Here is a 25,955-nt window from a genome sequence, read left to right on the forward strand (position 1 = left end):
GGTGTAAGTACGATAGGCATGCATCTTTGGTTTTTGAGAGGGATTTCGGGAAGTACCGCTCGCCCAACCCTTACAGAAACTGTAAGATGTCAGTGAGTAGTAAAGTCATTTCAGGACTGATTGATAGTACGGGATCTCTGAATCGGTCCAGATCAGGGATCTTGGAGGTCGTCAGATCCTTCTACTCTCACCTCTTGGGAAGGAAGGATCTAGATCGAGACAGGATGTCGGCTTTCCTGGCTGAAACCATTCCTGAGCCAGGGGTAGACCCCTCTCTTGATATTTTGGCAGAAGAAATCAGGGAAGAGGAAGTGAGACTGGCGATCGAGGGGCTCGCCCCTAAGAAGTCGCCAGGTACGGATGGCTTAACATCCGAGTGGTACAGGACCTTTAAGGAGTCTTTAGCTCCCCTCTTAACTGAGGTATTCAATGAGTGTCTCTCCTCGGGCACTCTGCCGAAGTCAATGAGGAGGTCAGCCCTGATTCTTCTCTCAAAGGGTAAAGATCCCAGCCGAATTGAGAATTGGAGGCCCATAGCTCTTCTCAATACGGACAGGAAGCTTCTGGCCAAGATACTGTTTAATCGGCTGGTGAAGTTTGCACCCCGGCTCCTTTCGGGGACTCAGCACTGCTCTGTTCCAGGCCGAAGCACCTTAAGTGCTGTCCTTAGTGTCAGGGAGGCAGTGGAGCGGAGTAGTGCGGGTTTCTGGAAGGGGTACTTGCTGTCCCTGGATCAGGCCAAGGCGTTTGATCGGGTGAACCACGAGTACCTCTGGTCCGTCCTCCTGAGATATGGCTTACCGAGTACTTTTGTTAATTGGCTTAAGATCTTGTATGCAGGGGCAGAGAGTTTCCCGCTGGTGAACGGTTGGTCTGGCCGCTCTTTTGAGGTGGGGTCCGGAGTCCGTCAGGGTTGTCCTTTGAGCCTGCTTTTATACGTGTTCGCAATCGATCCCTTCGTCCGGAGGGTAGATTGTGGGCCGTTGGCGGGAGTCGGGATGAGTCTGGCGGAGCTGGATGTCACCCAGAGTGTGGTGGCATACGCTGACGATGTCACTATTTTCGTCTCCTCGAGAGAGGAGGACGATGTGGTGATGTCGGAGGTGGATCGCTACTCGGAGGCATCCGGGTCTAAGATCAACCGGGATAAGTGTGAGAGTCTCTGGCTGGGAGGGGGGATCCCACGTTTGATCTCCCGGACACCCTTCCAGGGCCCCAAGAATCAGCAAAAGTCTTAGGCATCACATTCGGCCAGGATGATTATCCCACCAAAAACTGGGAAGGGTTGGTCTATGACCCTCAGGGAAAGGGTACACCTGATCAAATCGTACCTGCTCCCCTTGTTTATCTATCTGGGCAGCGTATGTATCTTGCCAGAGGCTTACTACACTAGGATCTACAGCCTGTTTTTCCAACTGTTATGGGGGACAGGATGAACCTAGTCAAGAGGGAGGTTACGTACCGCACAAGGAGACTAGGGGGTTTATCTATGGTAAACCCTGTGGTGTTCCTTATGAACACCTTCTTGAAAGTTAACATTGCAAACCTCTGGAAAGAGAGGGCTCCTCCGTGGGTACTCTCCTGCAGGGAATGGTTTCAGCCTTTCTTCCAGGAATGGGAGAGAGGAGGGCAAGTGAAGGACCTCCGTACGCCCCATGGATATCTTCCGGCTTACGCTACCCCGACTCTGAAGGCGATACGTCGGTGGGGTCTGGGAGTGTGGGAGATCAGGACCCAGTCAAGGAAGTTCCTTGACAAACGGGTTCTGTTGACCCATTTCCAGAAGCCTCTGGCGCTCAGGGACTGCCCAGGTCGGGATCTGAGGGTGGGGTTGTACCTTTTAAACATGAAAAGGATCCCCCAGAAGTTTTGGGACTTGGCCTGGCGCTGCTTTCAGGGGAAGCTATATGTAAGGGACAACCTGAAGTGCAGGAACTCTGATAACCGGGGATGTCCCCGAGAAGAGTGCGGGGACACGCTGGAAAGCATGGACCACTTCCTGCTTCATTATCCCTTTAATATAGAGGTTTACAACAGAGTGGGTGCTTCCAACTTGCTGGCCTAACCTATCCGGAGTGGGCTTATGGGGCATTCAGGAACCTGGGTGGCCGAGATCGGGGCACTTTATTCTTAGTTAGTTTAGTGGTTAGGTACTAGACGTGGAATGCACGGTGTTTAGTGTCGACCCAGCAGAAAATCCTCTCAGAGGTGGAGGTCTGTAGGAACATCACCGGTGACCTCGGGAAGATCAGGTCTTTGGAGTATGGCAGTATTGGTACCAGTAGGGCTTCTCTCCTGTGGAGAGGTTTTTCTTTTAATGTGCCCTAGGTACTAGACCTTTTTAGGTAGAGTACCTTTATTTTGGTTAGGGGCAGTGTTATAGGGATAGTGATAGGGTGAGAGCAGGGTCAGTTTTAATGGAGGGATAGAATGAGGGAAAATTGTAGGGGGGAGTTAGGGAAAGAGTTTAAAATTATTTTCATGTATCAGGTCTGCCATCCTTCTTCCTGGTGGTGGGCTAATGCATGTGCACGCTAGCTTTTTGTTTTGTTTTAAGCTGATATGGTATGAAGGGCTTACAGGCGACCAAAACTAAGGTAGCTTTGGTTCAGTGTGTATATGTTAGTATGTATAAGTTTGTGTGTAAGTTGGTTGGGAGGAGTGCTAGGTGGGAAGGGTGTATTTGTGGGTGGTGGTTTTGCTTTTGCTTTTCTTTTGGGGACCTGGCATGGGTCAGTTAGGGACAGGACTTTGTGTACGAACGGTATGGACTCTGACCCATGTGCAGGAGGGGTGGTGTGGGAGAGGGTACAGTTTTAGTCTAGGGATTTTGGTAGGGTTTTCTATTGTTTTTGTAGGTTTTCTGTAGTGTATATATATTTATTTTTAATGAAATACTATATTATTATGTTCATGTGATTTTGTATGTATATTGTTTATATATATATATATATATATATATATATATATATATATATATATAAAATATTACAGCATTACAGTAGTTATGGCAGTTGGACCAGTTATTCAGTTACGTGGTTAATTTGAGTTTATTATGTCGTTACATTGTTTATTTGAGTTTTTTTGGTCTAATTTTTATTTTTTATTTATTTTTATTTATTTATTTATTTATTTTTTATTTTTATTTTTATTTTTTTTGTAGCCAGGTAGTGCTAAATTTTATGTTTATGTTTATATTTTGCTAAGCCAAGTTGTGCTTTATTTATTTATTTATTTTTTTTCTTTTTTTTTTTCTTGTTGTGTTTCCCGAATATGGATGGTTTTGAGTTGTAGCCAGGTAGTGCTAAATTTTATTTTCATATTTTGATAAGCCAAGTGCTATTTTTATGTTCATTTATGGTATGTGTGTGAGTGTGTTGTTTGGTTCGGTTAGGTGGGTTGGCATATTTTAGGTTTTTGTAAAGCTGGGCTGGCCGGTTAGGCAGGGTTTTGTTTTTGTTCTTTGGTACCAGTATATTTCTTATTTATGTTATAGCTGGTTAAGCTTGTTTTGTGTTTTTGTATAAGTTTTGTACTTTTATAATAAAAAAGAGTGTCAGCAGAAAGCACTGTGGTCAGACTGAAAAGAACTACACAACTTCCTCTGGAGCATATGAGGTGAGCTAGGGTGTTGCTATAGTGTAGCAGGGTCTGGTGGTATTAACCCTGGGGGGAAAGATGTTGTTAACCCCTTAAAGTTTGTGACACCAGGATGCGGTTATTCCGGTATGGTAAATGCCGTCAACCAACCCAAAACGGTTTTCAATAAAGGAATGTCCACAGCAGGAATTATACAAGAACTGAAACTTTTACTTGTAATTCTTAAGAAACAGTCTTTACAGTTATGCAGTTTCTCTAGAGGCAACTGGGACACAGGATACCTCGCAGGCTTGCTGGGACTTGTAGTATTGAGAATATCTATGCAGGCCACTGTGCTACTAATATTATTCTTGAGTTGAGTAGTAGTCACTAGAATTGTAGATAGAGCTTGATAACTCACGTTTTGAAGTGGCTGCAGGTTCTTTAGGCTTTGGCCTAGCTGAGATGAATTTAGATAGTACAGGTATTGTGCTTGGCTGAAATACAGGAGATAAGAGAGACAAGAGAGTGCAGGAACAAGAGAGCTAACTGAGAGACTACAGCCCCTTATATACTAAGGGGGCTGGACTTAAGCCCATTGGTTGCTAAGCCTGTGGTTCCTGTGCCCATGGCACTCTGGCACAGTGTCACATGACAGGGGTTCACATGACTAACCTCTATACATTTGTACAACTTTATTTGTAATGAACAATATGTACACAACACATTTACAATACATTAACAGAAGGTGAGCAAGGGGTGAGCCCTGCAGGAGAGCCCTAAGAACTGCAGGGACTCTTCTGGAGGGGACCTAGAGAATACAGGACCATGTCCTGTACCAGGACACCGCACACACAGCAACTGATAAGTACTGGAAGGAATAAGATTTTTTAATAGAAACAATTTACACATTTTTTTATTTTCATGCACCAGCTGATTTAAAAAAAAAGTGAAAAAAAAAGTTAATAAAGATGATTTAACCCCTTTCCTAATAAAAGTTAAAATCACCCCCCTTTCCCATATATTGTTAATTAAATTACACGGTCAATGGTGTACGCGCAAAAAAATTCCAAAGTACAAAATTGCTTTCTTTTGGTAACTTTTTATACCATAAAAAATGAATAAAAAGCGATCAAAAAGTCAGATCAGAACAAAAATGGTACCGACAAAAAATTGAGATCTCATACCACCTCGTACGTGGAAAAATGAAAAAGTTCTAGGAGTCAGAAGATTACAATTTTAAAGGTATACATTTTCCTGCATGTAGTTATAATTATTTTCAGAACAAAATCAAACCTATATAAAAAGGGTATCATTTTAATCTTATGGACCTACAGAATAAAGATAAGGTGTCATTTTTACAGAAAAACGTACTTTGTAGAAACAGAAGCCCCCAAAACATGCAAAACATGCAAAAACATTGTCGCACAATGATTTTTCATTCCCTTTTGCTGAAGATCTTTGTGTAGAATGACTGATGTCCTTACAAAGTAGAATTGGTGGCGCAAAAAATAAGCCCTCATATGGATTTTTAGGTGAAAAATTGTAAGGGTTATGATTTTTAAAAAGTAAGGAGGAAAAAACGAAAGTGCAAAACAGAAAAATGCTATGTCCTTAAGGGGTTAAGTAGGTTACATGTAGCCTATATGTATGTAAGCCTAGCAAAAACAGGAACTACTGCCAGAAATGTAAGAAATATTAGCCCTTAGAACTTTGCAAGACCTTATTGTATGCATTAGATTAAAGGGGTATTCCAGTTTCTGATTTTTTATTTTTAAAATATACTATCACCCCAAGATATATTACTTACTAATATAGTGTTATCACAAATTGTGCTGGCTTCAGCATTCTTTTGTGTGATGTACACACATATCTTTTTTGGGACATTTAGGAAAAATAAGGTGTGTTTACAGCATGGTACCTTGTGGTAAACAATATCACAGGTGGAGGAGCAGACAGAAAATGAATGTCGCAGCTGATGTTAAAGTGCCATGCACAAAAACACATTTTATAGATTTTCCAATACCTGATAAATACATTTTGCATCCAGCAAACCTTTATAAACTGCCCCTGACAATTTTTAATGGAAAGCAGCCGAAACAGCTATACTGGGACACCTAAACGACATATAAGAAGTTGTACAGTATTTCCTGACATTCAGCAGTTGTTTCTCCGGTATTTCCCATTTTATTGTTTTAAAGGGGTACTCCAGTGGAATTTTTTTTTTAAATCAACTGGTGCCACAAAGTTAAACAGATTTGTTAATTACTTCTATTAATTACTTCTATTAAAAAATCTTAAACCTTTCAGTACTTATCAGCTGCTGTATGCTTCAGAGGAAGTTGAGCTGTTCTTCTCTGTCTGACAACAGTGCTTCCCCCTGACACCTCTGTCCGTGTCAGGAACTGTCCAGAGAAGGAGCTAAACTAACACTACCCCTTGAACCATCCAAGCCACAATCACCGGACATGTTACATAGGTTTTATTCCAGGAAACAAAAATTGCCCAGTAATTGAATAGATTAACATATAGTAAGTTACACTTTTTTCTTAAATTATATTCTGATAACCCTGCCTGTCATACTAAAGCAGAATGTGTTCACTTAACAATTCCCGATCCTCCTTCTAAAAGCTGCTTTGACATCTTTGTTCTTAAGACTATATATAAATGGATTGAGCACTGGAATAAGAGCCATGTTAAACAAAGAAAACATTTTTTTGGAACCTAATAGATTGCCTGGTACAATATATTGACAGATCAATGTTGTATAAAGCAGCACGATGACTGTGAGGTGTGAAGAACACGTGTAGAAGGCTTTTCTTCTACCAATACTGGAACGTATCTTTATTATGGATCTAATTATAAAGATATAAGATGTTAAAGTGAGAAAACATGGAATAATGATAAATACCATAAACCCTTGTGTATTGGAAACTCTTTGCAATATTGTGATATCACTGCAGGCAATTTCCATTATGGGGACAAGGTCACAGCAGAAGTGGTCAAGTACATTGGTGATGAAACAAGAGATCTTAGATACAAACCAGACGAATGGAATGTATTGTAAAAAACCAAATACCCAACAAAATGAGGCCAATAGAAGGCGTATTTTAAAGTTCATAATAATGGTATAATACAGAGGCCTACAAATGGCTACATAGCGATCATAACTCATGGCCGTCAATAGGAAAATTTCATCTCCTGTTAAGGATGAATATGTATAGAATTGTACTATACAGCTAATGTAAGGCACAGTGTTGTCTCCAGTGATGAACGTTAGAAGAGTCTTATGTAGGTTGACAGTAGAAGACATCATGTCCACTATAGACAAGTTAGAAAGGAAGAAATACATGGGAGTGTGAAGATGAGAGTCCAGACAGACCAGGAGGAGGAGACTCATATTCCCGACAAGAGACATGAGATAAATGAGTAAAACCAGAACAAATATAGGGGCCTGGAGCTCAGGATCATCAGATATCCCCTTTATAATGAAATATGTTATTGTCTGATTTGGATTCATGGTTCTTTTTTGGTATAAATAAAGTGCTAAGATGTCACCTACAGCAAACATATAATTTACTATTAGATCTCCACTATTTCGGGGACACCACCACATCTTGACTACACAAGACCTTCTACAAATTCCATGCCTAGGAGATGGTTATAAACAAACAATGAAACCGGCTGTAATATAACTTACAGAAACATAGAAGATTGATGGCACAAAAAGACCACCTGGCCATTTTGAATTGACCTTTTATCTTATTTAATTTCCCTTTATCGTTATCTTAGGAATGATATATATGTGTGTATCCAAGGCAGGTTTACATTTACCAACCACATTTGCTGTAAGTTTGTTTCAAGCATCTACTACTCTTTCAGTAAAGTAATATTTTAGATTTTTCATAGTCTGTAAGCTCTCAGGAGCAGGCCCCTCACTCCTTCTGTTTGAATAGTTAGTGTGTATTATCATGTCTGATACTTGTCTTTTATTTGTACCCCAAAATTGTAAAGTGCTGGGGAATTTGTTGGCGCTATATAAATAAAATTATTATTATTATTATTATTATTGTTATTATTATCTTCCCCCAACTAACCTCAGCTTCTGCTACTTAAAAAAAAAAAAAAAAAAAACAACCAAAGCAAAAATCTAAACATTTCCCTTCTGAACATCAATAAACCCTTTTACGTTTTAAAGGTTTGACGATGCCCCTTTTCCATTTTTCTTCTATAATATTAAGGTTTAGTTTATTTAGTTAAGTATTTACTGATAAGTTTTATGCTTAAAGGGATACTTCAGTGGGACAACTTTTTTTCTAATCAACTGGTGGTAGAAAATTATATTGATTTGTAAATTACTTCTACGAAAAAAACTTAATCCTTCCAATACTTATTAGCTGCTGTACGCTTCAGAGGAAGTTGTGTAGTTCTTTCCAGTCTGACCACAGTGCTCTCTGCTGACACATCTGTCCATGTCAGAAACTGATCAGAGCAGGAGAGGTACCCCTTTAAGATCTTCCCCCATTTCTGTAGCCCATCTTTTGACCCTGTTACCACTGGAGATATGGATCCGCTGTACCTTGTGTGGATGATGGCTTGAGCCGTACCAGAGAGCGGAGTCTAAGGAGCCGCTGGTTTTCACCAGAGCCCGCCGCAAAGCGGGATAGACTTCCTGCGGCAGGCAGCTCCCATGTCACTACCCCCGATACGATTTATCCATTAAGGCAACCGAGGTGATGCGTGGCACTGAAGGATGAGGCAAACTCGTAGTCTGGGACAGGCAGAGGATCACGGCAGGCGGCACAGCAACAAGTTCAGGAGACGTAGCAAGAAGATCAGAGGGCAGGTAGCAAAGGAGCGTGGTCAGGGAACGAGGCAGGCGGAACTGGTACATTGTAAGACTAGACAAAATTCAGGTAACGCTTTCTCAAAGGCACAAGGGCACAAAGATCGGGCAAGGGTCTGGAGGAAGTGTGGGGTTTAATAGGGTCAGTACAGACAAGCACCAATTAAAGGTGCGCTGGCTTTTAAAACACGGACAGGAGAGAAGACCCGGCGGCCGGACAGGAGTGCGCTCGCAGTCAGCATTTCTGGCCACAGAGCTACCCGTGACAGACCTATTCTATTTTATTAATGTCTTTTTGTAGGTGAGGTCTCCAGACTTGCTAACAGTATTCCAGATGTGGACTCACTAGAGCTCCATACAACGGGAGATCAGTCTCTGACTATACAGCCGAGCAGTCAACGTGTTTGCCCTACCGCTTGGCTGTACTGTTGACTAATTTTAAGGCTGTCAGGAATCCCTACCAATAAGTCCTTCTCTTCTGAAGTCTTCACTAGCGCAGAGATTTTACATAAAAAAAAATTGAAGTGCAGTTTCCATTGTTTTGACCAGCTAAATGTTTTAATGTTGCGGATGTTGTGGATACCTTCAGGTATATAAACCATGGTGCACACCATTGTGTCATTGTCAAGCAGGCAAACCTAACAGTAGCTACCAAACCTTCTCCTATGTCAGTTATAAACATATGAACAGAAGGACCCAATACGTTGTAGCGCACTACTTTTAATCAGCATGTAACCAATGTATCACTGTATGGTGGTATTATTATCACTATACAGTATTATTGCAGTGTTATGTCCCATCTTCCTCATTGGAATGGAGATGAGCGACTTCACAAGTTTTGCTCAGAGACCTCTGTTTATTTTATCTGGTCCTGTACAGAAATCAGCAAAGAAGACCAAGCAGGGTATAGATTTTAGTAATATTATCATTTTTGACTAACAAAATAGTTACTTTTTTAGAAGCTACAAAATTAGATTTTTATTCTTTATTGAGAAGTTCTAGCTACATGTTAGAAGCTCTATGGGGGGAATTTATCATTGGTTTTACCCTGGTTTTGTGGTGTACATTTGTCTCACAGTTTGTCACAGATGCTGTTTTGAGACTTTTTATTGTGACTTTGGCTTTAGAAGGTTTTTCTAAAGGAACATACCAAATCTTGATTTCAGTTGAAATTATGTAGCGGTCAGGAATTCATGAATTGCGACTTTTCAGTTTGTTGCATCTTTTGTTGCAACTGCGCTCAGTTAGGCGCAATTCTACACCAGCCCTGACTTGGCTTACACAACTGACTGTTGACAGCATTATTAAAAAGTCACACTTTTTGTCGCACGGGATAAAAAGTCGCACAAAAAGTTGCAGAGGAATGACCATACAAAGTGAAGTACTGAAGTAAGAAATGTGATCAGCACCAGATTCATCACATGACCTGCACCGTGTAGTACATTTGGTGCCGGTACACAGTTTCCTCCACATGAATTAATGGGGTAAAAAGATGTTTACCTACACCACTCTTGATGAATAACCCCCTATATGTATTTACTCACCATAGTTATTCATTAAAAAGTATTCAACCAATTACATGAAACTCCTACAGGGAGATTTATTAAAACCTGTCCAGAGAAAGTTCAGAGGCCTTTTCAAAATGAAAGAAGCGATCTTATTGGTTGCCATGGACAACACAGCAACTTTTTCTCTGGACAGGTTTTGACAAATCTCCCCCCTGGTGTCTGTGGAAAACACAGGTTGGTAGTGGGGTCTCTCATTCCCTTCCTGACAAGTCCAGTTTAATGATACAGCCCCAGTCAGCCCAGGTGCTGGAAGCTTCTCCTTACATGTCTAATAAAGGTTCTGCACAATGTACACTGACAGAGGCTGTGAGGGGATAGACCTTCTGGGGTTGAGGCTGTAATACAGAGTTCTGCTATCCTCTATGGGACATAAGCTGTAATGAGAGATAACACATTTATTGTTGTGGTGGCTGGTAGTAAGTCAAAGTTTCCTCTGGACAGGTTTGGATAAATCTATCCCCTGGTGTCTGGGGAAAACACAGGTTGGTAGTGGGGTCTCTCATTCACTTCCTGAGAGATAACACATTGATTGTTGGGGTGGCTGGTAGTAAGTCATCTGTGTTGTCTGGGCAAGTTAACACATGAAGCAAGATTTTCAAAACTTCTGTGCCTTTGGCCAATAAAGATCAGAAGAAACCTTTCTTTCGACTGTCTCACTGTCTCTGGCAGCTGCTTCATGCTATTTGCCTGTCTTTACCTAGCTAAACTCTTACACATACACAGATTAGTTAATAACTCTATTTTGGAGTCATACAGGTTTGCAAATGACTATAGATATCAAACAGTAAAATACCTTCGAAATTGTTCTTTTTTTATTTTTGGTGTTTTGGATTAATACAAAATATACAAAATCATACAAATCATACAAAGCAAGTATAGAGAAATAAGATATTTAATTTGAAAGAGAAAAGTTCAGAGGAGAGAAAAGCAGTGACTATAGGGGCTGAAGTGAGGGCTATCACACCAGGGCCCAATGACCCCTTTGCCCCAGCTCTATTATAAAGACAGTAGATGGACTCTTTACAGATTCTCCATCAGTGCCCAAAAGCCTCAGTTCACATATCATGGTCAGTGAAGATAGGCGTGATGTTATACAGTGCATGCAAATTGCAGTTTTGAATAATACCTGGAAAATATTACAAAAAACATTTAGAATTCAATCTTATATACACCTATGTGTTCACACCCGTGCATACACATGTATAGCTTTTTTTTAGACCTCATATAAATATTAAGGTACAAATGTTGAATTAGTCAGTTACCGTACAGTTAGAGTGCAGTTCTGCCCATTGATGTGATATTGTGATTACAATTGGGAGCACTGAGGTCTTATATAGTATATTTTCTGACTGTAATTAATCCCTTTGCTTTTTTAAGGACCATTGAGACTCATTACACTTCTTTCAGTTTTTTTCTGGATTATTCTAACATTTACATTTCTTTTATTATTGATATTGTCTGCATAAAAATATGGTGGTGCTCAATGTTTCCTCTTTGTAGAGAGTACAATGGGCAGTTAGGACCGGCCACTACAATAATTTGAATCTGAAACTACATGGGGGCAGTATGGAGCCTAGTAGAACATAATGGCAGTGGGAGGACCTAACTACTATATATGAACACAGAGGGAACCTATCTGCTGTATGGCGGCACTGAGGGGCTTAACTACTTAATTGAGGCTAAGAGTGGGCCAACTACTATATTGGGACACAGAGGGGCCTAAATGCAGTTTGAGGGTACAGATGGGCCTATTACTAAATGGGGACAGAAAGTGGGAACTACTACTCTGTGAGGCAATACAGATGGGGATTTGTAAATAGATGGTGATTGTGTTGGAGATAGGAGCCTAAAATGCTTCTGTGGCAGAATCTGTGGCAGGAAAAGTGTCCAAGAAGGGCCAGACCAGATGGAGACAAAAAAGAAAAGTGAATGGCTCTGATCAGAGAAGACGTCCCCTGTGAATCACTGGATGTAACTGCAATCACTTACATTGTCTGCATAGCATATATTTTAGGAATCTCCCCTATATGTCTACTGTGCTGATCCAACCAGAGCAGTGTTTCCCACATGTGGTCCTCAAGTCCCCCAAACAAGTCATGTTTTCAGGATTTCTTTAGTCTTTCACAGGGGACATAATTATGGTCAGTGCATCAGGCATCACCACCATTATATCAACTGTGAAAGACTAAGGAGATCCTGAAAACATGGCCTGTTGGAGGGACTTGAGGACCTCGCTTGAAAAACACTGATCCAGAGGAAAGCAAAAAACTCTTATGAGGCAGATGCCAAGTGCCCCAAATCAGGGGGGGGGGGGGGGAATCCTTTCCGAGTCCAAATATGGCAATCAGAATAAATCTCTGGATCAACGTTCTTTGGTGCGCCCCTTCTTGGTCACCACATATTAGGGAATGTCCCTTCAGGAATGTCCCTGTGTGGCCAGTGCATCTGAAGAGCATTGTGCAATGCTGCATGGCTCATGTACAATGCCACCAACACATCTGAAAAGCACAAAACCATTGTACTATGCTGCACAGGTCATGTTCAGCACACAGTACATTGGGGTAAAATAAGAATGGGGTAAATCAGAAAATAATACCCCATGGATGTATGCTAAGCCTTGAAGCATTCGTTTATGCAGAGGCCTGGTTTCTCATAACAGGAGTGATACTAGAAAATGCTGTCCCTCCTTTTCTAGGACCGTCCCTTCTTTCCAGTGTGGAGAAAGTATTGCCCTTGTAAGATAACGGGAACCATCAGTTCCAGAGGTACTAGGCTCAAACCTTCCTGGTCACCAAATACTAAGGCCTTGATGACCTGTTTTGGAACTTAAGGAATGTTCCAAACACAAGGATTGTACAATGCCATTTGGACCATGTACACCACCACCTTTTTGTACCTATTGATTTTGCGTGTGGCATTGTATGGTTTAAGCACTTGATCACAGAGATTAACTCCTTCCATACACTCCTTGTATTCCATAAAAAAAATCAGGTTTGAGGACCATTGTAGTGGCAACGTTCTAATTTGGCTAAAAAGTTTGCAATTTTTTTAAAGCGCAACAGTAATAGAAAAGTATGTAAAGTATTGACCCAAAGAATGAAGTACACATATCATTTTTACTGTAAATTGTACAGCGTGAAAACGAAACCTTCCAAAATTGGCAAAATTGCGGTTTTCTTTTTAATTTCCCCACACAAACAGTATTTTTTGGTTGCACCATACATTTTATGGTAAAGTGAGTGATGGCATTACAAAGGACAACTGGTCATGCAAAAAACAAGCCCTCATACTAGTCTGTGGATGAAAATATAAAAGAGTTATGATTTTTTGAAGGCGAGGAGGAAAAAACTAAAAAGTAAAAATAAAGTAAAATAAAAGTCCTTAAAGCGTACCTGTCATAGTGAAAAAAAAAAGAAAAAGGGGATATGTTACTCAGGACCCAATCCTGATCATGTGCATATAATTTTTATGTGTCTCGGACCTATATATCCAGAGATATAAGCATTTATCTGCTCGTGAGTTACTTTTTCATTGTGCAGGCTGGAGGGGGCGTGTCAGTCTGTCTCCCTCACAGGAGCAAGCCTGTGCAGTCAGCCAATCAGTGCTCTCTACTCTGTAACCCTTTCCTCTCTGGTTTTATGCTGTGTCATGTGTCAGAGGAAGATACTTGGAGCTTGCCTGCAGTAATCAGAAGACATTATGGTGAATTCATAACAGGATAAAATGTAGAAATATAAGAATAGATCTTTATAAAATTAGTGCAAGGATTTTTTTTTAGATAAAAGCATTTTTATGAATACATGTTCTATCTGTTTTATCTTCTCCTAGTAAAGCTGGATGTTAATCAGCATAGCTGTCCCTATGTGTGTCCCATCTTTTACAGACTCCTGAATGTCTGATCAACTTCTTTGTCATTCAGGAGTCCGAGAAAGCTTTGACTATTTCAGCATGCTGGGAGTTGTAGTTTAGTAATAACTGAAGCTGCAATGTTTGTAAATAACTGTGTTAGAGCAGTGTTGCCTCTAGCTGTTGTAAAACTACAGCTCCCAGCATGTCCACACATCCTTTATCTGTAGTTTTGCATACACTCAATAGAAATCTCCTATACTGGATACCAGTATGCTTTACGGCCGGTATCCAGTATGCTGTAAAATCTAGACTAGTCTGTCTGGCTAAAAGACAGGCGACCCCTAATGGCGGCTATTTTGAGCCTGAATTTCAGGTGAAAATTTAAATTTTTTTAAACAGATGTATATTGTGAAATGTCATATTATAATGAGTCCTGCAATATATGAAAAGTTTATAACAATGACAGTGCCTCTTTAAAGCCAAAATGGGCTGAGTCCTTAAGGGGTTAAGAGTCTCCTCAGTCCACTCATTACCTGTATTAATGGCACCTGTTTGATCTTGTTATCAGTATAAAAGACACCTGTCCACAACCTCAAACAGTCCCACTCAAAACTCCACTATGGCCAAGACCAAAGAGCTGTTGAAGGACACCAGAAACAAAATTGTAGACCAGCACCAGGCTGGGAAGACTGAATCTGCAATAGGCAGGCAACTTTGTGTGAAGAAATCAGCTGTGGGAGCAATTATTAGAAAATGGAAGACATACAAGACCACTGATAATCTCCCTCGATCTGGGGCTACACGCAAGATCTCACTCTGTAATGTCAAAATTATCACAAGAACAGTGAGCAAAAATCCGAGAACCACACGGGGGGAACTAGTAAAGGACCTGCAGAGAGCCTTGACCAAAGAAACAAAGGCTACCATCAGTAGCACACTACGCCGCCAAGGACTCAAATCATGCAGTGCCAGACGTGTTCCCCTTTTTAAGCCAGTACATGTCCGGGCCCATCTGAAGTTTGCTAGAGAGCATTTGGATGATCCAGAAGAGTATTGGGAGAATGTCATATGGTCAGATGAAACCAGAGTAGAACTTTTTGGTAAAGACTCAACTCGTCGTATTTGAAGGAGAAAGAATGCTGAGTTGCATCCAAAGAACACCATACCTACTGTGAAGCATGGGGGTGGAAACATCATGCTTTGGGGCTGTTTTTCTACAAAGGGACCAGGACGACTGATCCATGTAAAGGAAAGAATAAATGGGGCCATGTATTGTGAGGTTTTGAGTGAAAACCTCCTTTCCATCAGCAAGGGCATTGAACATGAAACTTGGCTGGGTCTTTTAGCATGACACTGATCCCAAACACACCCTCCGGGGCAACAAAGGAGTGGCTTTGTAAGAAGCATTTCAAGGTCCTGGAGTACCCTAGCAAGTCTCCAGATCTCAACCCCATAGAAAACCTTTAGAGGGATTTGAAAGTCTGTGTTGCCCAGTGACAGCCCCAAAACATAACTGCTCTAGAGGACATCTGCATAGAGGAATGGGCCAAAATACCAGCAACAGTGTGTGAAAACCTTGTGAAGACTTAAAGAAACGTTTGACCTCTGTCATTGCCAACCAAGGTTATATAACAAAGTATTGAGATGCACTTTTGTTATTCCCCAAATATTTATTTTCCACCATAATTTGCAAATAAATTCTTTAAAAATCAGACAATGTGATTTTATGGGTTTTATTTTTTCTCATTCTGTCTTTCATAGTTGAGGTATACCTATGGTGAAAATTACAGGCCTCTCTTATCTTTTTAAGTGGGAGATCTTGCACAATTGGTGGCTGACTAAATACCTTTTCCCCCCACTGTATATACAGTATATATATATTTTACAAACAAATTCACTTAAAGGAGTACTCGGGATATAAAAATGTATTCTAAGGTTAGGGAAGAAGTGTCAGATTGCGGGGGTCCCAGAAGTTTTTATATCCCAGAGTAATCCTATAAGAGAATTTGTTTGTTAATTGATCTCCTGTACAGGGCCCCGGATCTCCTAAATGTAGCATTTTGAGCACTGCAAAATGTGGCGGCCAACAAGCTTAGGATAAGGGATAAGTTTTTATATCCCAGAGTACTCCTTTAAGCCTCTGTCGATCAACAAAAGTTAAAGTTATAACATCCTGAATGCAAACAGGCAAAAACCAAAAATATTCATGTCTTCAGGGGAAACAATTTGCCCAACCCTTAAGAGGCCAAACATATAGCAATTTAGACTTGTTTCTTCATTTTGATGGCACTTCCTAAAATGATACATTGAATGCGTTCCCATTTTACTTCCCGATCCTCCTTCTTAAAGCTGCTTTGACATCTTTATTCTTAAGACTATATATAAATGGGTTGAGCATGGGGACAACTGCCATGTTAAACAAAGAAAACATTTTTTTGGAGCCTAAGCTTTTACTTGGTATAAGATACTGAAGGATCAATGTTGTGTAAAGCAGCCCGATGACTGTGAGGTGTGAGGAACACGTGTAGAAGGCTTTTCTTCTACCAATACTTGAACGAATCTTCATTATGGTTGTAATAATACAAATATATGATGCTAAAATGAGAACAAATGGAATAAGGATATAGACAAACAACCCCTGTATATTAGACACTCTTTCCAATATTGTTAGATCACTGCAGGCAATTTCCATGATGGGGACAAGGTCACAGCAGAAGTGGTCAATAACCTTGGTGATAAAACAAGAGATCTTAGATACAAACCAGATGAAGGATGCATATTGTGTAAAACCAAATATCCAACAAAATAAGACCAACAGAAGACATATCTTAAAGTTCATGATAATATTATAATTCAATGGTTTACAAATAGCTACATATCGATCATAGCTCATGGATGTCAGTATGAAAAGTTCATGTGTTGTAACAGATGCAAACATATATAACTGTACCATACAGGCCAGATAGAGCATTGTGTGATCTCCAGTGATGAACGTTAGAAGGATCTTATGTAAGGTGACAGTGGGAGACATCATGTCCACTATAGACAAATTAGCAAGGAAGAAATACATGGGAGTGTGAAGATGAGAGTCCAGGCAGACCAGGAGGAGAAGACTCATATTCCCCACAAGAGAGATGAGGTAAATGAGTAAAACCAGAACAAATATAGGAGCCTGGAGCTCAGGAACATCAGAGATTCCCTTGATGATGAAATATATCATTGTTTGATTTACCTTCATATTTCTCATTGGTATAAAGAAAGGACTTTGATGGAACCTACAGCAAACAAATAATAGACGATGAAATCTTAACCAATAATGTGCCTACAGCCACAACTGTCATCCCTGGTGGCTGTCACACACATGATGAAACTGGCAGGGCTGGTATTAGTATGGGAAAAACTTGCCCATTGCCCAGGTCTCCCATCTCCAATATTCCAGTCATCCTTGGGATCCAGGGCACTAGACTTTTGGCCTGGTGCCCTGGATCAGGGCTAAGACAATGGGTCACTACCACCAGAAAAATCGGGGCATGAGGGCTGCTTTCAACTGCATGCACATAACATTGGCTACTTGTCACTTACAAGAAAGCAGAGGACCTGGTGTAGGCCTATTTATCTAATGGGGTACCCCTCTCACACCAGCACACATTCAATTTTCCTTTGAAGCCCAACCAACAGGGTAAGCCACAGAGTTTTAAATCTTTACCATAATGAGAACAATCTATATGGAGAAAAAACAAAAAAGAGCTGGTGCGCACCTAGTGAATCCTACAAGGCTGGAGGGTACAGGAGAAGGTAAGCAGATGGACCCTTACCAGATGTGGTTGTGTGCTGGGAACAACACCAATAGTAGTATATAATGTGGGTGAGCAGCCACAAGGTTTGTCTGGACAAATGCAAGAAGCCACCAGGTAGAATGAATGGAGTTAATAAATGACAATAACAATGATCAGCTGAGAGATAACAACTATTAAATCATTTTTTCAGGTTCTCCTCCCAAGAAGTTTTCATCTTTTACCTGCTGAATTCTCGGAAGAAGCACCCGAAGAAAGGTTTTATTTTTCTAATCTGTGACCTGTTCGTGGTTTCCATAAGGAGGATAAAGGTTTTCTTCTGTTTTTATCTATCACTGACATCCGACAATCAGGACCCGACCAACTCTTTTCCCCAGTTATTCCTTGTCTTCAGAATGTGTTTGAGACCATCAGTTTAGTTGTGCAGAGTTAGGATTGGTATACAGTTCCATAAAATGTCTAGTTCTATTCAAATACTGTTCTAATCCACATTTTAGCAACAACCACTTATCTAGATAAAGAGAAACAATGATATTATCCTTAAGGTCAGTCAATCTTATGGTTAAATTACAAAGGAACCACTACTGAAGGCCAAGATACACAAGGAAAATACATGAGACCAGTAGAACTCTGTAATTTGGTCTGATGACTCCAAATTCCATAATTTTGGTTTCAATCATGTGATGGTGTGAGAATGTTTTGCTGGTGACACTGCTAGTGATATTATGAAAATAGAAGGCAAGCTTAACCAACACGGCTCTTACAGAATTCTGCAGCAACATCCCATCTAAAATTCCTACATTTCGTTACAATGTGCATTAAGTTGCCATCATTATTCAGTACAATGTATTTTACCAGATGATCCTGAATTCCTGTTATCCTGGTGTCCATAGAAAATAAACCCAGAATATGAAATCAACAATTTTTTCATGATCATGGTCCAGAATCAATGTTGAGACCTCAGAATGCACCTGGTATATGTATGTACAGTGACCCCCTGACCTACGAAATATGATCAAATCGACATACGATGGCCTCTCAGAGGCCATCGCATGTCGATGTCAGCATCGACATACAATGCTTTTTTATGTCGGGGCCATCGCATTAAGTGCTATCCGGCAGCGCAAAATGCTTAAGCTGCTGCCGGATAGCAGCTTAATGTTCCCCGTGTGGTGCGGTAAGTATTACTTACCCCCCCACGATGCTCCGGGGTGCCCTCCAGCGCTGGTCTTCCGGTGTCTTCTCGGCCCTCTCCGATGACGTCAATACGCCTCTGCGCACGTCATCCAATAGGAATGGCATACGCAGCGGCGTAATGACGTCGCCACGCAGGCCGAGTAAGGCCTTGCGGAAGAAAGCAGAGGACCGGAGAAGACAGCAGAGGACCGGAGAAGACAGCGGAGGACCGGAGAAGACAGAAGAGGACCGGAGAAGACAGCGGAGGCCGGAGAAGACAGCGGAGAGCCCAGCGGAGGCCCAGGATCACCATCGGGAGCGGCGGGGACACCATCCCGAGCGGCGGGGACAGGTGAGTACAGCTTCCTATACTTTACATTGCACGAATCCCTCAACATGCGATGGATTCGACAAACGATGGCTCGTTTGGAACGAATTACCATCGTATGTTGAGGGACCACTGTGCATGAAAATGTATGAAATGTATTAATTGTGACTGATTCCAGGCAAAAGATAATATTAGAATATATTTTAATAAATATTTATGATTATACACAGCTTTTAGACAGACTTATGTGTCTCCATGGTTACAGACTACATACATAATCCATTGTGTAGTCTGATATCACATTCTTAAGTTGCTCCACTCTCTCTATCTCCTTTCTTTTTATGGCTTTCAACGTATCTTAAATTTATTACTATGGACCCATATATCCTGTATGTAAATGATGGAGGGTGAAATAAAGTAACTTAATATAATCTCTACCACAGTCTCCCTCAAGTAGTATTACAAAATGGGATATTTTGCTAATTTCTTCATCTCTAGAGGGTAGTAATACATGACCACTGGATCAGACTGTACACAGGTTAGTTGTAACAGCAAATTTGGAGTCTTATATGTCTGGATGAAAGCTGTGTACACCAAACGGTAGGATGCCTTCAATCAAGGCCATGTGAATTGTTCTATATTATGAGCAATAACTGATGCTTTCAAAACTAAACATACTCCTTCATTTGTTATGATGTCATTCGACATTAAATCAAACAAAAAAAATAGATACAAATGACATCTTTAATTTGAAACAAGAAAATCTGAGAAATAAGAAGGAAAGAGAAGCGGAATCTATAGGGCCAGGTTCACACGGCAGAATTTCTGCACAGAATTCGGCATAAAATTCTGCATGAATATATAGCCAACTAACTTCAATGAATTTCTTCTTTGGGAATGGGACAGCGGAATCTTACTGAAGTGTATTGGCTATAATTTGATGCAGAATTTTGATGCAGAATTCCAGGCAGAATTTTGTGCAGAAATTCTACCGTGTAAACAAAGCCTAAAAGGTGCAGTGATAGCCATCACTACAAGGCCAGGTTCTTGAGGGACCCATTGACTCTTCTGTCACAACTTTATTATAAATGATATATGACAGTCATTGGCTTCTGTCACTGATTCTATCTGCCCACAATGGTCAGTGGACATGGCTTTGTGCTGTATAGTGCATGAAAATTGGCAATTTTGAAATAAAAGATTAAAAAATCTAAATCCAATAATATATAGACATTGATAGTAACATCCCTACACATGTTTTCATATCTTTTTTAATGCCACATATAAATATAAAGCTAGACAGTATCAGTTACCATCCAACTGCTGTGCAAACCTTCCATAGATGTGATATGGTGGCAAGTTTTGGGAGCCCCGAGGCGTTATATAATGTATTTCATGACTATAATTGATCCCTTTGCTCTTCCAATCTCTATTCGGACTCATTATGCTTGGTACAATTTTAATAAATTGAATGCATTATTTATAATCACAATATTATTGCTATTTTCAACATAAACATTGGGATTGGGTCCATTGGGATTCATCACACTTGTTTACATTTTTTAGAGTTGATTCTAATGATGATATTGGCTATATTATTGATATCACATAGGGACCTGGTGATGTTGTCTCTGTAAAGATGTTGCCACCACTAACTTGATAGAAGGCATGCTACACTTTTTACCTGGCACGCTACACTATTTGTGTAGAGACAAACATCTAAAAAAATCAAACATCTAAATCTGCAGAAAGTAATTTGCCAGGGCCTAAGATTAGGACCTATGGATCTACGTAACCAAATAGAGCGGCATCAATTGAAATGTCCCCATTTGTCAACAAAACTCTGCTGCTGCTGCTGCTGCTACAGCTCCTATTTCCCATCAGTTGTCTAGTATCCAGGCCTCATCCATACACATTATGGATTCCCCATCATTTTCTCCAAAAATTAGTTTCGGTCCAAATTTATTTGCGGCGTATCGCTATTAAAAATGGCTATTTCTGGCCTAAAGAGAGCCTCAATAGGGATGTAGAACACTGTCACAGGACCAACGGCCTGAGAGAGTGGAGGAGGAAGCGGCGTGACTTTTCCAAGTTGCTGTTGTGGCTGTGCAGAAACCACATTAACCCAGTGGGCCGTAAAGGACATGTATTGTCCCTCACCGTAGTTACAGCTCCAAACGTCAGCGCTGCCATGCACTTTGGTACACACCAACAGGCTCAATGGCTGGCCCACCTTCTCTTCCACAAAATTGTGCAGGCTGGTACTGCCTTCTTCTCAAAGAAATGACTCTCCACCTCGGCACAAGCCATCAGTTCTCTGAAAGGTGCAGAGTCTCCCACTTGAAAAGGGAGAAAAATCAAAACCGAATGACCAGGGAGTCAGGAGTTTGTCTGGCGCAGAGAGGAACCATCAGGCATCCAAGTAAAATCAATGGATTTATTAGATGCAACGCGTTTCGCTGCGCATTCGCAGCTTCATCAGGCATGACAAGGGAAGGCTGGTAACAGATATATATACCTCCAAGAATTAACCATTAGAGTACTTTTTGAAAGAGTTGTTACATAAAATTACATATCCACATATGAATGTGACAATGTATGAAAAATATATAAATAGATATAAATAAATATAAATAAGCCGACAAAGATCACAAAAATAATAATAATGAAATAATAATGTAAAAGCACAATGGAATCATATAAACATATATATATAATATAATTATCGCATGTGGTGTGAATATACCACCACAAGCGATTCAAGCAATCACACCGCTTAGTCACCGGTGCGGCATTCAACAACGCAAGTTGGAAATTATTTCAAAAAATATATATATAATATAAAGAGATGTGGACCTGTAAGGTGCTATGTATGTTAATTCAAAGAATGAAAAACTGATTTGTGTATCGCTGCATTATTAGATAAAAAATAATAATAAATAATAAACAGTGCGGTAGACCAAATCGCAACTGACCAGAAAGTGATGTATGAACACTACTTAGAGAAAGTGAAAAAAATGAACTGGAATGACTAGTGAGGTATTGAATACAGCACCTGGCGAAAACGCAGGGTGTGAATATTCGTAAAGAGATCCAAATTTACAGACATTAAATAGAAAATACAGAAGTTTCTGTATGCAGAAAGGAAGGGAAGAACAAAAAACGGAACTTGAATAATAAAACATAAGGAATAATAAATACACAGTGGGGCGCTCCAGGGTGAACAGCACAGAAGGAACAACGAAAAAAATAGATCGAGATATAATATTTTGGAGATTAATCCATTGGAAGAAATGGAAAGTTTTTAAACCCTAATTTAACAGATCATTTAACTGTATCAATACATTCATTAAAACCTTGAGGGTGCAAAGTATGTAGTTTGTGAATCCAGAAGGATTCACGATTATTTAATCTTTGTATTCTGCTAGGTAAATGAATGGGGATAGTTTCTAGAATAATTAATTTCAAAGTTTCGGTATTTTTTTGATGATGAAGAGTGAAGTGTCGAGACAAACTATGCAACATATAACATTTTGTTGCATAGTTTGTCTCGACACTTCACTCTTCATCATCAAAAAAATACCGAAACTTTGAAATTAATTATTCTAGAAACTATCCCCATTCATTTACCTAGCAGAATACAAAGATTAAATAATCGTGAATCCTTCTGGATTCACAAACTACATACTTTGCACCCTCAAGGTTTTAATGAATGTATCGATACAGTTAAATGATCTGATAAATTAGGGTTTAAAAACTTTCCATTTCTTCCAATGGATTAATCTCCAAAATATTATATCTCGATCTATTTTTTTCGTTGTTCCTTCTGTGCTGTTCACCCTGGAGCGCCCCACTGTGTATTTATTATTCCTTATGTTTTATTATTCAAGTTCCGTTTTTTGTTCTTCCCTTCCTTTCTGCATACAGAAACTTCTGTATTTTCTATTTAATGTCTGTAAATTTGGATCTCTTTACGAATATTCACACCCTGCGTTTTCGCCGGGTGCTGTATTCAATACCGCACTAGTCATTCCAGTTCATTTTTTTCACTTTCTCTAAGTAGTGTTCATACATCACATTCTGATCAGTTGCGATTTGGTCTACTGCACTGTTTATTATTTATTATTATTTTTTATCTAATAATGCAGCGATACACAAATCAGTTTTTCATTCTTTGAATTAACATACATAGCACCTTACAGGTCCACATCTCTTTATATTATATATATTTTTTGAAATAATTTCCAACTTGCGTTGTTGAATGCCGCACCGGTGACTAAGCGGTGTGATTGCTTGAATCGCTTGTGGTGGTATATTCACACCACATGCGATAATTATATTATATATATATATATATATGTTTATATGATTCCATTGTGCTTTTACATTATTATTTCATTATTATTATTTTTGTGATTTTTGTCTGCTTATTTATATTTATTTATATCTATTTATATATTTTTCATACATTATCACATTCATATGTGGATATGTAATTTTATGTAACAACTCTTTCAAAAAGTACTCTAATGGTTAATTCCTGGAGGTATATATATCTGTTACCAGCCTTCCCTTGTCATGCCTGATGAAGCTGCGCATGCGCAGCGAAACGCGTTGCATCTAATAAATCCATTGATTTTACTTGGCTGCCTGATGGTTCCTCTCTGCGCCAGACAAACTCCTGACTCCCTGGTCATTCGGTTTTGATTTTACTCTTACCCAAGAGGGCTGCAGTGGACCTTCTTCTACATCTCTTCTGCTCTTTACCTTGTTGTGTGTGGGCGCACAACCAACTTTGGTAAGCGGCTTGGGAATTACCGTCCTCTACCCCCACCCACAAGATCTACTGATCCCGCACATGAGGCGCCTTCCTCCCTCTCTCTAGACTTGAAAAGGGAGGGACTGCAGCACCAGCAACTTGGACAGGAGCACAATCTGCTTCTGAACCGTTGGATGAGTGGGCACATACTGTTGTTTTTTGGACATGGCTTTGCCGATGGATTGCTGACGGAATGACTGGCTCAAAGTCAGAGGAGCAGGAGCAGGAACAGTCTGCACTAATTGAGTGCTATTGCCGCCATCTCCAGGAACCCCTGTTTCACTACCTCCCGGGAAGGTATGCTGCCGCAAAGCAGGTGGTCTCCCCCGGGAACGTTTGGCTCCAGAATTTCCACTTCTGCCACCATGCTGACTGCCAACCATGCTACCACCTTGCTGGCTCAGCTGCTTCCTCAAGGGCAACCTGCACGTCACTCTCCTCATCAATACTTTCCCGCTTAGCGGAGGTAGCAGCAGATGTCTCCTCCACTTCTTGGCTGGGCATTAGCTGCTGACTGTCCTCTATTAAATCGTCCTCACTGTATAGTGGAGCTGAACCCAAAGCATAAGATACTTCTGCATGGGAGGGAACAGCATAGGACAGAGGCAATGGGAGAACAGGGACTGCTCCCTGGCCATGCCAACTAAGGGTTGTGCCTGAGGAACCCACCGACTGTCGACTGGGGGTATCCGATTTCACTTGTGATGAAGTGGATGACCATGTTAACCAATCGATGATGGCAGATGGGTTGCTGGTCCAGACATGACTGCTAGCTGATAACGGGAGATCAGACCTCTCGCTGCGACTCCTGCTGCGACTCGCCCCTAGTCTTCTGTGACCTCTGCCTGATGAATTTAGGCCTCTGCCACTCCTCTGTGCACGTCCTGGCACTTCTCTGCCTGACACACTTAGAGCGTATATGAGGGGAGTATAATACGCTTCACTACTTAAAACATTATTTGTTTAGAACAGCAGGTGTGTACTTTTGGCTGTCCGTTTACAGTTAATAGGCCCTTGAGACTTTAACAGGAACAAAATAGTCCACTACTTAGATGTAAGTATGTGGTATGCGCTTCTGAGGTTAGAAAAATGCGCTACTGTACACTTAAATAATTATTTGTGTACAACACCAGCCGGGGATTACTTTTGCCTGGACTTTCACAGTATGTAGGCCCTTGACAGATTAACAGGAAAAAAATAATACACCACTTAGATATAGGTATGTGGTATGCACTTATGAGGGCATAAAAATGCACTACAGTACGCTAAAAAACTAAATTTTGTGCACACCCCTAACCGGTGAGTACTTTTGCCTGGCCTTTGACACTATCCAGGCCCTTGAGACTTTAACAGGAACAAAATAGTATACCGTTTAGATGTACATATGTGGTATGCACTTATGAGGGCAGAAAAATGCGCTACAGTATGCTAAAAAAAACATTTCTGCCACAACACCAGCAGTACACAACAGTGTACTAAACCCAAAATTCCACTCACTCTCAAAAACTATTAGGAATGGACTGGATATCTATTATACCGTCTACAGACTAGTATAACCAGCACACCAGTTGTTGTGGAACAAAGACACAGATTTGCCCTAAAAAATTATTTATCCCTCCTCTGCTAACACACAGCTCTCTGTCCCTCTCTGTAATACAATACTGTGGGCAGTGACTGGGAGGTTAATCACTGCAGTAAGAAAAAAATTTTTGTGCAAAAACGCACTGCTCTCTGTCCAACAGAAGGCTGAAGTGACTAGGAGGTGAAACGCTGCTGTAGTAAGCTTTTCTGTGTAACACATACACAGGATGTCCGTCCTATCTCTCTGCAGTGTAATGAATTAAGTGACTATCCGGCATATGGCTGCCGAATATATAGTTCTGTGACATCACAGGGGTGACTGGCTGCTGATAGGCTGCATCCTGCATGCGATTCAGGGTAATCCCGCCTACCCTTGTTCCCGCCTTCCCAGGATAAATTTGCCCCATGTCCTCAC

The 25,955-nt window shown here is 40.6% G+C and overlaps 2 protein-coding genes across 2 annotated transcripts; both read right to left on the bottom strand.

Moving 5' to 3' along the window:
• Positions 1-6,181: 6,181 nt before the first annotated feature.
• Positions 6,182-7,099, bottom strand: LOC130291966 (olfactory receptor 5B12-like). Its single transcript, XM_056541398.1, has one exon. It carries the CDS (start codon positions 7,097-7,099, stop codon positions 6,182-6,184), a length of 918 nt encoding a protein of 305 aa, XP_056397373.1.
• A 9,066-nt stretch (positions 7,100-16,165) lies between these two features.
• On the bottom strand, positions 16,166-17,062 carry LOC130291967 (olfactory receptor 5B12-like). Its single transcript, XM_056541399.1, has one exon. The coding sequence runs from the start codon at positions 17,060-17,062 to the stop codon at positions 16,166-16,168; it is 897 nt and encodes a 298-aa protein (XP_056397374.1).
• Between the last annotated feature and the right edge of the window lie 8,893 nt (positions 17,063-25,955).

Source organism: Hyla sarda, chromosome 9 (genome assembly GCF_029499605.1).
Source record: "Hyla sarda isolate aHylSar1 chromosome 9, aHylSar1.hap1, whole genome shotgun sequence".
Lineage (NCBI taxonomy): Eukaryota > Metazoa > Chordata > Amphibia > Anura > Hylidae > Hyla > Hyla sarda.

Coding starts and splice junctions, on each gene's coding strand:
- LOC130291966 (XM_056541398.1), bottom strand. CDS start 7,099: ATGAATCCAAATCAGACAATAACATATTTCATTATAAAGGGGATATCT.
- LOC130291967 (XM_056541399.1), bottom strand. CDS start 17,062: ATGATATATTTCATCATCAAGGGAATCTCTGATGTTCCTGAGCTCCAG.